Source organism: Candoia aspera, chromosome 3 (genome assembly GCF_035149785.1).
Source record: "Candoia aspera isolate rCanAsp1 chromosome 3, rCanAsp1.hap2, whole genome shotgun sequence".
NCBI classification, from domain to species: Eukaryota; Metazoa; Chordata; class Lepidosauria; order Squamata; family Boidae; genus Candoia; species Candoia aspera.
The window spans coordinates 81025344-81041109 of NC_086155.1; the positions used below are offsets into that span (position 1 = coordinate 81025344).

The 15766-nt window shown below is 37.4% G+C and overlaps 1 protein-coding gene across 1 annotated transcript in view; it reads left to right on the top strand.

Moving 5' to 3' along the window:
* The window catches only part of HS2ST1 (heparan sulfate 2-O-sulfotransferase 1), a 99515-nt gene extending 85852 nt beyond the window's left edge, over positions 1 to 13663 (top strand). Inside the window, exons 4-7 of the mRNA XM_063298220.1 lie at positions 825 to 963; positions 3024 to 3121; positions 4206 to 4363; positions 7133 to 13663. Coding sequence (XP_063154290.1) covers positions 825 to 963; positions 3024 to 3121; positions 4206 to 4363; positions 7133 to 7359 — 622 coding nt within the window. The 3' untranslated portion in view covers positions 7360 to 13663. The remainder of the gene's footprint in view (positions 1 to 824; positions 964 to 3023; positions 3122 to 4205; positions 4364 to 7132) is intronic.
* Positions 13664 to 15766: the final 2103 nt, after the last annotated feature.

Consider the following 15766-nt stretch of genomic DNA (forward strand, 5'->3'; position numbering starts at 1 on the left):
AATCGAGGCATGAGGCTAGGAACTGGGAGACCATGAGTTATCTTGGGCCAGTCCTTCTGTCTCAGCCTAGGAAGGAGGCAATAGCAAACACTTACAAAATCATGCCAAGAAAACTGCAGAGACTTGTCCAGGCAGTCTCCAAGAGTCAACACTGACATGAAAGGACCAAAAAAAAAAAATAAAAAAATCACAAGATCATTGTATATGAACTGCTTGAAATAATGTGCTAATGAAAGAACAAAACTATTGCACTCAATCCAGTCCGATAGGATTTCTGATCTGTTGAATATAGTTAATCGTCACTTTTCCAGCTTCGGATATGCATCAAGCTTGATTATCATTTCTGCAACAACCCTTTAAAAGCAAAAAGCTATTTCTGAACACCTCCCTCATCCTCATACCTTTCCTCCATCTGGTCATTGTAGTAACACCAGCTGCATTATCTTCTTTGTTACAAAGTATAGTTTTAAAAGGTTGCATTTGTTGGAAGCAGAAGAACCAGACAAAGCTTTTGCTGATAACACTTGTTAGACAAAATAACCGTATGTCTATATGTAAATATTAAATATGCATGTTTAAAATCCACCAAAATGGAATGTATTAGGATAAGGCCTGGTGACCTTCCTTTGAAAACTATCTAGAGTACGAACATTCTTAAAAGACCCTTGAAATAGAAAACATATTGTCTACTTATTATTTTTTCCTGAATACATCAATGCAGGGGAAGAGGAACACTCTTTTGAAACAAACTTGACACCGGATCCACTTTTACATCATGCAGGAAACGCTTTGATTTGTCAATTGGATTATCTTTTCTGTTTCAGATTTGGTGTTAAAAAGAAACCAATATACATCAATGTCATAAGAGATCCTATAGAACGGCTGGTTTCTTATTATTACTTCCTGCGCTTTGGTGATGATTACAGGCCTGGACTCCGAAGGCGAAAGCAAGGGGATAAAAAAGTAAAAGTATACCTTGTTCACTTTCCTTGTGGTTTAGTCTTAACTATGTAATTTATAACTAAATGAAGAACATAAGACAATAATATTCAAAACCAAAATTGGACCAAAAGTTGCCATTCCAGTCACAGGCGTTTTCTGTAAAGAACCTTTGATCTGTTACAGCATCTGTTCATGGAAGCAGGAATGAGCTGTTTTTTAAGCACTCCTCCATATATTCCTTTTGCTATTTCCCATAATCCTTTATTGCAGATCTTAGGTTGGCTCTCAGGTTAGAAGTTTCTGCTCTAAATTGTGAACATACTTGTTTAGTACCATACCAGCTCTTCCTTGGATTTCTTAGGTTTGCCTTTTTGCCAGCTGACAAATACATACATAATACATACATACTAACTGAAGACACTTTAGTATACATACATACTAAATGAAGACATACTAACTGAAGCATCTGTCATATCAGAGATTTCATCAAAATGATGAAAGTAGTGTCATGTTGTCACAATGCAAACCTCACCCCTTTTATATGTATGGGCACTGTAATGATGTGTGCCCAAAAGAGATGGAGTTTACACAAGGCAACACTGCTTTTGTCATTTGCCCTCCCCCATGGACACCTCTGATAGCTTCCCCTCTCTTAGCAAATATCTAGACAGTTCATACCATGAGTAGAGTACAATCTATTATGAATTGTGGACCATTAATTGTTCTGCATTAACCTGAGTCTGAGGGGACATTATTACAGTTAGTGCTGAATCACGAAACGTTTGGCATGTATGACAGAATGTCATGGGCTGGAATCCTTCAAACTGCAAGTAATATAGTCGTCCCTTCCCAGTACAGTATTTCATGGTTTGCGGTTGAACATTACGACAGATTATCATCTCAGTATGAAATTAGGTTAAACTGTTAGACCCACAAATACAGAGAATGGGTAATTCAACCAGGAAATAAGGAAACAAAGAACATAAGAGAATTTATTCTGGCCCCATTTTTGTACAATCCTTGTACAAGAGTTGAGCCTTCTTCCTCTATTTTTCATAACAACTGTATGAAGCAGTATGCAAAGAGTATGCATATACTGGTAGCACTCCTGCTATTTAAATAACACAAAACATAGAGCAGATTCTTGTAGAACCATTTCCACCCTCAGGTGGGTCTTTATGTTATGGCAACACTACAGCAATCCATGGATCCGTTTCAGCCAGACTGTATGTGTCTTCCTCTTGCTTTGATGCCATACTAACTGTATTCAGGAGATACCTTTCCCTTTAAGCAGATGCATTCTACTTAGGGGATTGTTTATCATAGCATTACTTGGAGAATTCAGTCCAGAAGCTCTACTCCTGCTATAAGGCCTGTTAGTAGAAAGGAAGTTGGATGTGATCCGGTTGATCAGTCAGCTATAACTAATGCTGTCTTAAAATCAGTTCCTGACCACACGTTTCTTTTTGATGTACACTTGTACTTGCTTGGTGCTAATCATATAGAGCCCTCTATGCTACTTGGATTTTGTATTGGATATAAGCATGAATTGTTCTGCAACATTTGTTTGAATTCTGCTCCAGCAGTATTAGAAAGTTATGTACTAAGTGGTGAGCTTTTGAATACAAGGATTCAAAACATTCAAAATTAGCATGATCTGCTGTAGCAGCAGCAGCAGCAGCATGACTTGCTTACCAACAGGCAGGCTTTTAAATCAGCAGCTATAATTCCTTCAGATTAGTTCCTGCTAATATAATATAAACCATTTTTTAAAATTTAGCGTATTTTATCTATACTCCCATGAGCCATTTTAACATTCATTTCTAGTTATGGGTATTATATTCTCTCACAGAACTGAATATTGCTTTTCAGGTGTCTGTCCTATTGAATGGTATCTGCAATTGGAACCCAGTAGAGCCTGACTTGCAAGCATAGTTGATATAAGCAGACCAGTTCTAGAAATGGGATATTTTGCTGCTGTTCTTCTATCCCTCATTTAAAAATATCATCATATCGAAAAGTTTCATATGCAAGAAAGAAGGTTATAGCTTACTTCTAAGTTTGTTTGTTTGTTTTTCCAGACTTTTGACGAATGTGTAGCAGCTGGAGGGTCGGATTGTGCTCCCGAGAAACTCTGGCTTCAAATACCATTTTTCTGTGGCCATAGCTCTGAATGCTGGTAAAAATATGACATTAAGAAATTTATTCTTAATGTGAATTATATTGATTTGAACTAATGAGAATAGGTACCAGAAATTTAGATTTGTGTGTGTGTGTGTGTGTGTGTGTAGTCATAGTGAACCTTAATTAACAAGGGTAGCTTGTGGTTTTCTTCCAACGATTGAAGCTGCAGAGGATTATAAACCATTTCAAATCAAGCTGCCCCTTTCCTTTCTAAGCTTCCATATCAGTGATTGAATATCCTGATTAAAAACTATTTAATAGGAGGGCTTTTTTTTTTTTGTACTGATAGTTTTAAGAAATATTCAGTCAACTGGGGCTAAGTTTATTTTTCATTATCACTGAGGGAAATAGGCACGAATGAATTCCATTTTTAAAAAACTTACTACACTGTGAATTTATCAGTACAGAAAAAAGGAGCAAATATTGGGGGGGGGGGTTGTCATGATAATGTCTCAAATGTGTGCTGCCTGGAGGCCACTTCAAGTATAACTAATTTCCAACACAGTCTTTTTGTATATAAATGTGTTGATGATCATTTCTTCAATTTATTCAGCACAAGGCATGAGCAACTACTTTCCAAGTATTAAGTGTCACCTGAATGCTTAATCATTCCAGAAATAGGAAATCTCTTTCTTTTTGCTTATAAGGCAGTCTTGCTAAAATGCAAATATTCTATAGTTGTTGTGGAAGGCTGTTGAAAAACCCAAATGATCCTCTGAATCTTTTTTTTTTTCAGATTCAAAATGATACTCCTGAATGTTTTAGCATAATAGCAAAACTTTCCCCATTCAGTAGTTGCACAGCACACTTTAAAAAGGCATTTGCGCCATCAAGAAGTTAGAAATAGAAGTGTAAATCTTTTGACATCTAACCAAGTCAGTGAAGAGAACAAAAAGCAGGGAGCAGGAAAAAAGGCAAAGGAAATTAAAAATGTGTGTGGCTGAAACTTTGTTTTCTTGCCTGTGCAAAGATAACAGCTTAGCCATTATTTTAGCTTGGTGTGAGAATATCTAAATGAAGGGAACCAAAATTCTTGGCAGACAGCAAAACCATCCTGTAATTACTTTTTATCATTCTAGGAATGTGGGAAGCAGATGGGCTTTGGAACAAGCCAAATACAACTTGATTAATGAATATTTCCTAGTGGGAGTTACCGAAGAGCTTGAAGACTTCATTATGTTGCTGGAGGCAGCTTTGCCTCGCTTCTTCAGGGGTGCTACAGAATTATATCGAACAGGTATTTAAATACCCATCAACTACATCATGTCTGTGTGTGCTTGTGTGTAAGTATTTCTGTGTTTCTTAGGGCAAAACAGAGCATGTTTTCTGAGATTTTCATTATTTCATTCTTACAAGCCATGTATTAAGGCTGTGCATGAAATACAAAATGTGTTTCAAACCCAGAACACACACACGGCATTTCAGAACTTCTGCTGAACTGTTTGGCTGGGGTGTGATTCAGCAAAACTGAAGACCAGAGCATTTCAGTTGTTCTGGCTTTTGGCTAAAACAAAATCTGGAGATCTGTTACAGGGTGAGTAGGGCAAGGTTAGTGTTCCCCTCTGCTCTACCTCTACATACCTAAGCCAGATAGCTTGGCCAGCAACCTAGGCTTGAGGGGCCAGATCTGGCCTGCCATCCAAAATCATGCAGCCAGTAGTCCCAAAAAGAAATGTGTGTACCTGGCCCATGATGGTTCTTAAAAAAGAATTCAAGTTAGTAATTTTGTCTCAGGCCTGATGTAGAACCACACTGTTTTAATAAATTGTAACAATTTGGATGGGTTACAAGTCTGTACATAAATATACATATGTGTTTACAGCATACCTTCTGTTACTGAGATCTCTTCTTCCTCCTCCTCCTCCCATAAGCATTGCTTTCCCCAACCACAACAGGCACACTGAGACTCTGCGGAGCACACTCCTGCTTTCCCCTTTGGCCACACCTCCCTTCCTTTTTCCTAACAAAGCAGTGCATCTCTATGGTTTGCCCTGAAGAGTTCTCCCAAGTGTCAAGACGGAGAGAGTGAATGGCCACATGGCCTCCGGCCCCTTTGCAGAAGAAGGCTGCCAGCCCCTGATCTAAGCACTGGCTTACTCACCAATCTCAGTATTTTCTGCCCGTACTCCCTGTAGCCACTGCCCATGTCTTTGGCTTCAAGTACAGCATGTTCAACTGCCTCTCCCCTCTTCCCCCTGAATCTTTCCAGCCTTTTCCTTTTCCCTAGCTACCTTAGCTGCCACTGTGGTGCTTGGCCATGATGTATGCATCTGGCCTGATCGCCTTTCCAGTCTTCTTGGCACCTTCCTTTCCCTACATCCCCTTAGCTTCCACCTCCTTCATTTCAACTGCAGCATATCTGAACAGCTCATCACCACCTCTGATCTTCTAAGCACCTTTTGTTTTTTTCCTACCACCCTTAACTGCTGTGTTCTACCCCCAGTGTCCTTTGCTTTCCTGCCTCCCCCCATCCTCCAAAAGTGCTTCTGCCTAAAGATGTTTATTTTGGTCTGGGCACAGTTTGTGTGCACAGAGCATTTTGCACATTACTACTGAGAATCTACATGTAATACCAGCAGCTTTTTCCACTTCTCCCTTTTGTACTCAGAACCATCTGCACGCATGTTTGTCTATTACTAGTTGCTGAAAACTAAATGAAACATGCATGGCTTTGCCATATTCTTTTAGGCTCCAAAGACCTAACTTTTTCATCACAGTTTGAAGAAGATCTAAAATTTTTCAAGGGCTTTCTGTGTATTACTGGAAAAAAGGAAGTAAAGCTTCCTGCTTGGTATTAGGAGATAGGCAATAGACCAAATCACCTTTGGGATTAGACTGCATTTCTAGATAGCAAACATACTCTTGAGTGTTCAATTATATGTAGCAGGGCTGGGTCACACTTCAGAGTCAAAGGGAAAAAGTTGCTTCATGGCATGTATATAGCTCCTGGGAGCAGCTCTTTAAACAAAATGTGTGTTTTTTTCCCTAGTATTGCATGGCAGCAGATGCATAACCCCGGGAAAAGATCCAGCTGTTTTAAGAAGTTGCAAACAGATGCTATGTGCATGTTCTGACACCCTGCAAACTACCTTTTCCCCTTTGAATCCAAAGCACTCAGATCTCTGATAAGTAGGGATGTGCAGAACGTGTCAAATTTGAACTATTTGGAATTTGAAACACCATGTGTCAAGCTGAAAACAGTTGTTTTCTATTTGAAATTAGCTGTTTTAATCCTGTCAGAAGTGTCTCAAGTTTAAAACACTCCACAAATGATCAAAATGTCCTGTTCCCAGTAGAGAACAACTGTTTTGAATTTAAACATTTTTCATATCACTTGATAGGAGCCATTCTTATTATTTGCTTTTGTAAATAAGCTCATTGTAATTTGTGGACTGACCTTTATTATTATTTCATAATTATGTCTAGAGAGTAGAACATAAGGAGCTAGCTTTAATAGTGAGAAAGTAATGTAATATACTATAGCTATACACTGTAGTTTATATTCTAGGCACGTATAAGTTTTCTGGTATATACCTACAATAAATGACTTTGTCCTCTCGTCTTTAAAAAGAGATTTTAAGGTAAAACATTTATATCACGAGAGATGTCACCATAAAACAATTGCTTTGTGTGTGTATTAACTTTGTTATCAGTACTGCTGTATTTCCAAATAAAGATTAATCATGATTGAAACAGATAAATGAATGTGATATGAAGAAATGCAATTCTCTGCAATCACTTCCTTTTTATGGTTTTAATAATTAAGCCCTTTAGCAGTGAAAAGAATGCAAATGCTTTTTTTTTTTTTTGCTTAAAGTTGATGCTCGGTTCCGAAAGCTTAATAAACCTTGGCCAAAATTATGTCACTTTGAATATTCATTTAGAAACCTTCAGATTAAAACAACAACACTATGCATGCGTGTACCAATTTATGGCCCATGCTGAATAGTAATGAGAATATTATTTATGCTATGATGCCACTGAAGTTGTATGCTTTTTTTTTTAGGTAAGAAGTCTCACCTTAGGAAGACAACAGAGAAAAAGCTCCCCACAAAAGAAACCATTGCAAAGCTCCAGCAGTCTGAAATCTGGAAAATGGAGAATGAGTTCTATGAATTTGCACTTGAGCAGTTTCAGTTTGTCAGAGCACATGCAGTTCGAGAAAAAGATGGAGAGCTATATATTCTGGCACAAAACTTTTTTTATGAAAAGATCTACCCCAAATCGAACTAAATACAGTGCATATTTTTAGGTTAAGAAAACAAACCTTGTGGTCCCATCCTTATTCTCAGCGCCGATTGGTAGATGGTTGATAAATCAACTGAAGCGCTTTGATCTTGAGTTTGGTAGAGTGCTCTGTGGGTTGCTCGAGGACTAGAGGACCTTGATCATCTGAGTTTAAGCTTCGGTTTCTTTAATATTCTGAAAGAAGGTTACTACCTAGACCTAAAGAAACTTGCACAAAAATTTGCAGAAATTAACCACATACCAGTTGTAGCTGAAGTTTAGGTGAAAGGCTTCCTGTTATTGTCTTCTTGATTCATAGGACAGCTTATTTTACTTAACACGTTGCAGAGACGAAGCTGTTGGTTCCTTGGTGTCAACATGGAGATTTGGGTTGTATACACTTACGAATAATATTAATAACTGGCTGACATTTGTGCTTTGTTCTTGTGAATTCATATCACGTGACATTCATTGGAATGTTCACCTTCTGCTAAGAAATGATGCAGCTGGACATGCCCATATTTATAAATATGGATTTTCATTTTAAGAAGTTAAAACTGGTCGTGTGTTTTTTTAAAAAAATCAAATCCTGTAGTAATATTGTGAAAAGGCTGAAAACCACTCAGTGTTTCTTTAATATCTTTTGAACTTCCAACTTACGTTGGAAAAACTGTTAAGAAGTTAGCTTTTTCCTACACTTCAGTGTAAAACAGATGATTCTGTATCAATGTTCCATGGATTCTTTGTAATTTTTAACAACTACTGGCAAATCCATATTCTGACTCAAATAGTGAGCTGTGGTATGGTTAGGGTTTTCCTATTTAGATACTTTTACCAGTAGAATATTTTTACTAAGGTGCTTTACAATGTGTTTTAAAGCATTGCATTTGCAAAAAGGAGAAAACAGCTGTAAATAATGCATATTTTATGTATTCGGACCAAAAGGTTAGAAGTAAACTTTAAACAGTGTCTTTGCACCAGTTTTGTTGGATGTAAAGTAAAAGAATCCCATTTGCTTTTCCAGTCCCCACTTTGAGTTAACAGTTGGACATCACCGAAACATATTTCAGTGATCTCAGCAAATTTAAATATACAGTGTGTCTGTCCAGGAGCTCCTTTTTCAGAAAACAACTTAATCTTCATCCTTTTATCATGACTAAAAGGAAAAGGAAAACTGAAGCATGTAGCCTGGCCAAGAGAGATATGAAGAATTGATGTCAGCATATTCATTGAACTGCCTTATGTTACTTAGTAAACTTGCATTTGCCACAGTTAGCACCTTACAACATAAATGAGATTGTTTAGCAGTTAGTTACATTCTGAAATGCTATATTTTAAACAAAATTCAAGAACTTTTGCCATTCTTAAAATTCCCTGTTGGTGCACAATTCTTGATTTTTTTAAGAATAGCGTTAAGGTTTGAAGATATTTAAAACGATCAGTTAAAAATCAGCCTTTGAATTTTACATTCAGCAGAGTGCTAAAAGTGCAGATGTATTGAGAGGAAAACTTTATCAAAAGCGTGTATCTGTTATAGAAACAAAAGAGGTTCTATCTATAATTGAATGTTTTAATGCCAAAAACATTATGCTATTATAATAAGGTAATGAGACTGTTAAGTAAAGCTCTTACTTTTATGTATATTTTACTTTGACTACTTCTTAGAGACATTTTAAAATGGGGCTGCTTTCCTATGCAGTGTGCTTTTGTTTAGTTGACAAACACTGATTATGTTACTTCACTATATTACCATGAACCTGACTCTTTTATAGCCATATAAGTCCCGCTGAACGAATTATGGGAAAATGCAGTAATTCTTATTAGACTACTTGGCTACTTAAGATATAGCAGACTTATGAACCTTAGGTGTTGATGTTCAGAGCACAACAAAAATCTTGATTGTCCAGGCTGATGGTTATATAGTTTGCCTGTTGATTTCATTCTTGTGTGTTAGGAAGAGAATTTAAGATTGTGCTTCGAAACAAGGGGTAGTGCATCATAATGTGAGCTAGTGCCACCATGTAGATATAAATGTGACTGTGCAAATTATTTTCAAAAAAGCAGTATGGATCCTCCATCCTAGTATCATGGTGCAGACTACATGGGATATCATTTCTTGCAGATTCTCCACTATGTGGATGTGTGTTAAAGGAAAGAGTGTGTGTCTATTAATTAGACATGAGCTACTTTGCCTTTAAATCTATTTTCATTAGTTCAGGTTTATTTTAGATACTCAGGCTGCAATCATGTCTACAGTTACCTGGGATTAACCCCTATTGAGCACAATGGGGACTCATTCCTGAATAAATGCATATGATTGTGCTGACAATATTGTAAAGTAGACAGCAAGTGGGTAAAAGAGTAGACATCCTTTTTTTATTTCCTAAATGCTCATTTTAAAGACAAGCTATAGCAGCTGTGTATGGTTTAGCCTTGTTACTGTAAATCGTAAGTAAGTTATATTCGGCTTCATGGGACATCATCAGATATTACTCCATTTAGGGAAAATAATGTTCCTCATGATAATTTAGTCCTGACAGGCTGTATGAAAATTTAGAGAATTATAGTAAGACAGAAAATTAAAAAAGGTATGATTGCATTTAAAATGAAACACAATGTTTTGAGATCACCAACACCGCTATTGCATACTCTTAAATCATCTATATTTTGTTCTCTAAGGTTCTTTGCATGATGCGGTTGTAAATTACTTTTAAAGAAAGCACTGGATAAAGGTCTTAATGTTTACAAAGTAAAATACAGGCATCTAAACATTAGATGTAAACTTGCAAATTACAAAAAATAATTGAAACAGGACATGATAGCCTACACCTTTCAACAGTATTGAAAGTTTTAAAAAGGAATTATTTATCTTCCTAGAGAGAGCTGTTTGGCTTTCTGTTTGACTATGATTTTACTTCGCAAGTACAAGCATGTTTTAAAAGGCCAATTTCTACTCCTCCTTTAGAAGGAATCTTTGAAGCAGTACTGTTTGAATCTTAGCAGTCAAAGGGAGGGTGGCCAGAGCTTTGATCTCTAAAGAACTACATTATTTCTTGTCAGTTAATAGTTAACATTCTCTGATTTTTTGCTACAATAATTGTCTTATGTGTTGCTTAAATACTTCTAATCACCAGCTTTTCTGGATATTCCATTTAAAACTCTACCAAGACTTTAGCTCAGCTTTTTGCCAGGGAGAGGTTCACTTGATGAGGTGTGTAACAAGGACAAATATAAGAGACTCAGGGTGGGTGTTTGTGAGCGGGGCAGTATTGTTTAGTGTGGCTGAGGAGGTCTCCTTTTTAATCTTTAGCTTGCGTACAATTGTAAACATCGGCATGCAACAAAAGACTGTGTCGAACCCAGGCTTGGTCTGCAGTCTCTTCCTAGAATGACTAGAGGATTATAGTCATATTCAAGAATTTCAAAAATGTAACTATGGAAGATCTATAGGGATATGATTCCAGCTCATTTCTACATTCCCATATTAATGTGGAAGTAAGACTGTCTTACTGAATGAAGTTTGTCTTCAGATCTTCCCCATCAAGATCAGAAAATCAAGAGTAGAAGTTGGTATGGACATCTCCAGATTGTATCTGTGGCTGTCATGTTTAAAAAGCCCAAATAGGACTTAACGCTATAATGTGATCTAGTATGGTTCTAACATGTTCTACGAAGGGTGCTAATGGTAGAATGGCCTTGGTTAAAAATAAACCTACCAAAACCTAAGAAAACCTAAGTTTTCTCACTTTTCCCTGGGAAACCACAGAATGGACTTGTAAAAGTGAGAAACAGTTTTGGTCTTACAATTACTCTTAAATACATCTTGAAATAATTACAAGTGTGAATTTTACATTTTTTCTCCTTTGCAATACATAGATGGTAGTTTGCATTCCAGGCAAAATGTGAATAGTTGCTCTGGTTGCATGTGGGATTAATTCAGACACAACGCCAACTGGTATCCCAAACATGTAGCAAATCATAGTTAGCATGATCTCCCTAATAATTTCTGGGTATAATTCTAAACATTGATTGTGAAAAGTAGAGCAGCCAACACAAACTGGGGCTCTTGTTACCTCTGAATTAATACTACATGGTCTACTATAAGTGGATTGTCAAGCCATCTGCAAACCTTGTTTTATAATTCTTTACAAACTGTGGTACTTTAATATTGGATGAGGGATCATGATGAGCATAATTTCTTGTCACATCTGAATTTTATTAGGGTTTGTAAGCTCTGCAATCTTTTAAATATTGAGTCCTCTGAAAAAAAATTATTTGTGGTTAGGAGTCCTTTGTGATGGCAGTCTATAAAGAAGATCATTGAATAATCTTATCTTCTCCTATCTGTGAGTAGAAGCATTTTTCCTTCATAACGAACATGTGGGTTCAGGACAGGCCTTGTCTGGTGTTTTCTTGATCGAAAACTACAAATGTACTTTTCTGGAAGCTGCTTAAAAAATTTCTGAATTTGAAAATAAAATGGTGGGAATGGAGTAGAGGAAACTATCAAAACAATAATCAAAGACTGCTAAACAGAAATTTCTCTTCTTATATTCCAGACTCGATAGTATATACTGAACTGTTACAATTGACTTTCCCTTCTATATTTCAGCAAGCAGGGACAACCTGTTTCATCAGTTTTTTAAGATTGTAAATCTCAATTAAGTTTATATTAAATATTGAATAACATATATTCTTTAAAAGTGCAGCCCATAGTACAGATGATGATTAGTCTGGAAGATTAAATTCCTTAAAATATTTTAATGCATGCATTTAAAGAATTTGATTAGTAGGAACACTTGAATGAAATTAAAAGAATTGCTTTATAAATGTTTAGGCTGTGGGAGGTAGTACTGATATTCTGATTATTTATTTTGTAAAACCAAATATATGAAATATGTATATCATAATGTTTCAGATATAGTGGTATTCCCCGAATCCAGTGAATTTGCTTACATGAAAGCACCATGCCCACTAGTGATGAAAGTAGTATTCACATGAGTGGGGGATGCAGTTGTTATGCACATGAATTGCTGCCCTTACTGAAACGAATGAGAGGCTTGCACATAAAAAGGCAATGTGTCTGACTCGAATTAAAAAAGTTCCAGAGTGCATTATTGGAAAGTACATTATTGCATAGAGCTGTCTGTCTGTTTCACAGGTTAAAATTGCCTCTTGCCAAGCTGTTCCTGTACATGCGCAAATTTCAACACACACCTGCCTTTCAATAGATGATAATTTAGAATAAGCTTTTTGAAATGCATTGGAGAACAAAACAGCATTTAATAAAGGTTTAACTGTTACACGTTTGCTCCAGATACTTAACTTGATTCACATAATAAAGTAAGCTTTTATACTCATGTCAGAATTCTAGCATACAGTACTTCAAAATGTACAATCAATTTATACATCAATTTGTTCAAGTGTTTAGAAGGAAGCTAAACTATAACCTTGTTTTTGAAGTCTAATACATAAGAAGAAGATGATCCCTTTATGAACTAATCGCTTTTTAGATATTTTGCATATCTAAACATGAGCAGCTGATACTTACTTTCCCACCATGAACATTGCTCCCTGTCCATGCTCTATGTACTCTGGAATAAAGCCTCTGATTTCAGTAAGATTTGCTTTTACATTAACTTCTCCAGCATTGCAGCTGAAAGAGATCTTGGAAATGTTTTCTATATTCAGTGCCTAATCTGTGCTGCCACGAAAATGTGCTGAAAAGCCTCTGCCATGCACACTGCCAGTTAGCTCTTCAGGGTGGTGCATTCTGTGATCATTCAAGTTCAGACTAGAACAAGTGTAATCAATGATCAGTTGCCAAGATATACTGTGTGTTAAGCCCATGTAGGTATGTGACTTCTTGTGGCGCTTGCTTATAAATGGAAGCCCTTGTGATATTTATATATTTGCTTTAAAGAAATCTGTTCAGATGCTTGGATTTCTCTCATTGAAATTTTGGTGAGCCAAGCTGTAGTTTGTGTATTACAGCGTTTCAGAAGCATTATCGAATGTAATTTTGAGAATATAGATTGTGACTCATTATTTTTTAAGATACACATCTAAACTAGTGCCTTTTTCCTCACAGTCTGTGTTAGGAGATGCTCACTCTTCCTTTTCACATACGGATTCAGTTGTTCAATACTCTCCCAAATATAAAACCATTTTATCACAGCTGTTTGATAGAATTGCTTTATTTTTTCCCCCTTTTACTTTCTGAGAGCTTTCTCTTGTTGAGTGTTTCAGTTGATTACCTAATGCAAATGATACACAAAATAAAACACCCAATGGGAACGGGGAAAGACAAGTCTGGTGTCTTTGTTTGAAATGTGTCTTGTGAACATTCAGTAGATGTATCCTAGGAAAATGCAAGCAGTTGAACTTAAAATGAAAAATAGTTGCAGGAGTGCCTTTGTTATACTTTAGTAATCTTTGAACAAGTGTATTGGCTTGGATATGACTTTTTGTGAAAGAAATGTACAAGGAGGCAGAGATCTTGTGTTAATTAAAACGTATGGGTGAGTGAGATAATCAGAGTTAGGGGTGGTTTTGGAATGACAGCCCACATTTGAGGTTTGAATGGGAACTGAGGCAGCTGAAGGGTAAGAATGGTGTCCAAAATAATCCACTGGTCATCACTGCTTAGGATTCATTCCATAACTAGAGTGGATGACAGGGAGAAAGCAGAGGCATCTCATAGTCAAATAGAAACTCTGGAGAACGTTATCCGAAAGGAACAGTATGCTAAATTGGAGACACTCTCACCCCCCTAAAGGAAGATTAGACAGAAAATAAGTTTAAAATCACACACACAAAGCTATACAGGTAGTCCTCGAATTACAACGGCAGTTGGGTCTGGGATTGCTGTCGCTAAGTGATGTCATAAAGTGCAATGTCATGTGACTGCATCACTTAGCAACAGCAATTCAGGCACTCCTAGTTGCCATCATAACCCCAAGACTTGTGGGTCGTTACATGGGAAGAAGTGGGAGTCCCAGGTAAGGAGTGTAAGGGTGCCACGGGGATGGGGAGGCCTGGCACATGCCAGATGTGGGTTGGGGAGGGGGTGCTGCAGGTATGTGTGTGCAAGTGCAGGGAGGCCCAGGGAAGGAGGACCCAGTGCATAGGAAGCCAGGAGAACTTAGAGCAACCTGTGATGTTCCCTGCTGGCTTCCCCATTGACTTTACTTGTGGGAAGCCAGCACGAAAGTCACAAATGGTGATCACATGACTCTGGGACGCTGGAACTTCGATGACCAATTATAAGTACCCCTTGTTCTGCACCATCACAACTTAGATGCTGAACGAGTGGTTGGTAAGCATGGGCTACCTATAGATGCTTGGCTTCCTTACCATGTCAATTTCCAGTGAGAGACAATCCTAAAGACGGTTTTCACCAAACAAAATGTGGACATGTGACATTACTTTATATATTATGTATTTCCATCTGCGTATAATTGTACACAACAAATGACATTCCAAGAAAGGGCCAACCCAAGATTAAATGTAATTTTAATTAATGAGTGGCTGGGGAATTCTGGGACTTGAAGTCCACACATCTTAAAGTTGCCAAGTTTGAAAAACACTGATCTATCCCTACCACATGCCACCCTAGTCCACCAACCAACTGAGGTGTGCAAACGGGGCCTGTGTAAGCTAATGTGCAAACTGGGGAAGAGATTCTTGGGATATTGGACTTTTTTTCTTCTATATGCAAGAAAAGGAAATGGAATGATAGAAGACAGCAGAAGAAATCTCTGCATGTTTATTTTGCAGGAGGTCCCACAGAGTTCTGTAACTAAGAACTAAGTCTGCTAGCCCCACTTCCCTCTCTCCCTTCCATGTGTTGATGAGTGCAGTACAGAACTTCTCTGCTGCTTGAAGAATGGATTTTTCAGAATCCTCATTCTCCAGAGATTTGGGGATGAGGAGGTTGTCCATTGCAGATGTTCTTCCTCTAGAAGGGTGACAAGAGGAGACCGAATTAGTGCACTCATTCCCATCCCACCATGAAGTGAGTTCCTTTCTTCTGACTTCCTTTAAGCAGCTGCATTTTTCACCAGCTTGCTCCCTTTCAAGAGCATCTTCCTATTGGATTTAGATTCCTGCACTAACCAAGGGGTGGATTAACTGCTGTCCTATCCAACTTCAACATTCAGTGATTTCTCTATCACTGTATTCTTAACAAATATAACGTGTCTGCACATACAATTTGTTGGTAACCACTTGAGGAAAATGCTTGTTTTCCTTTTGGGTATGCATGGTAAATTTCTTTACCTGATACAGCTATTCCTGGCCTGGCATCAGTCTATATCAGCCTTTCTCAACTTTTTGACCCTGGAGGAACGCTTAAAATATTTTTCAGACCTCGGGGAACCTCTGCACATTCAAGGGTCAAATATAGGCCACA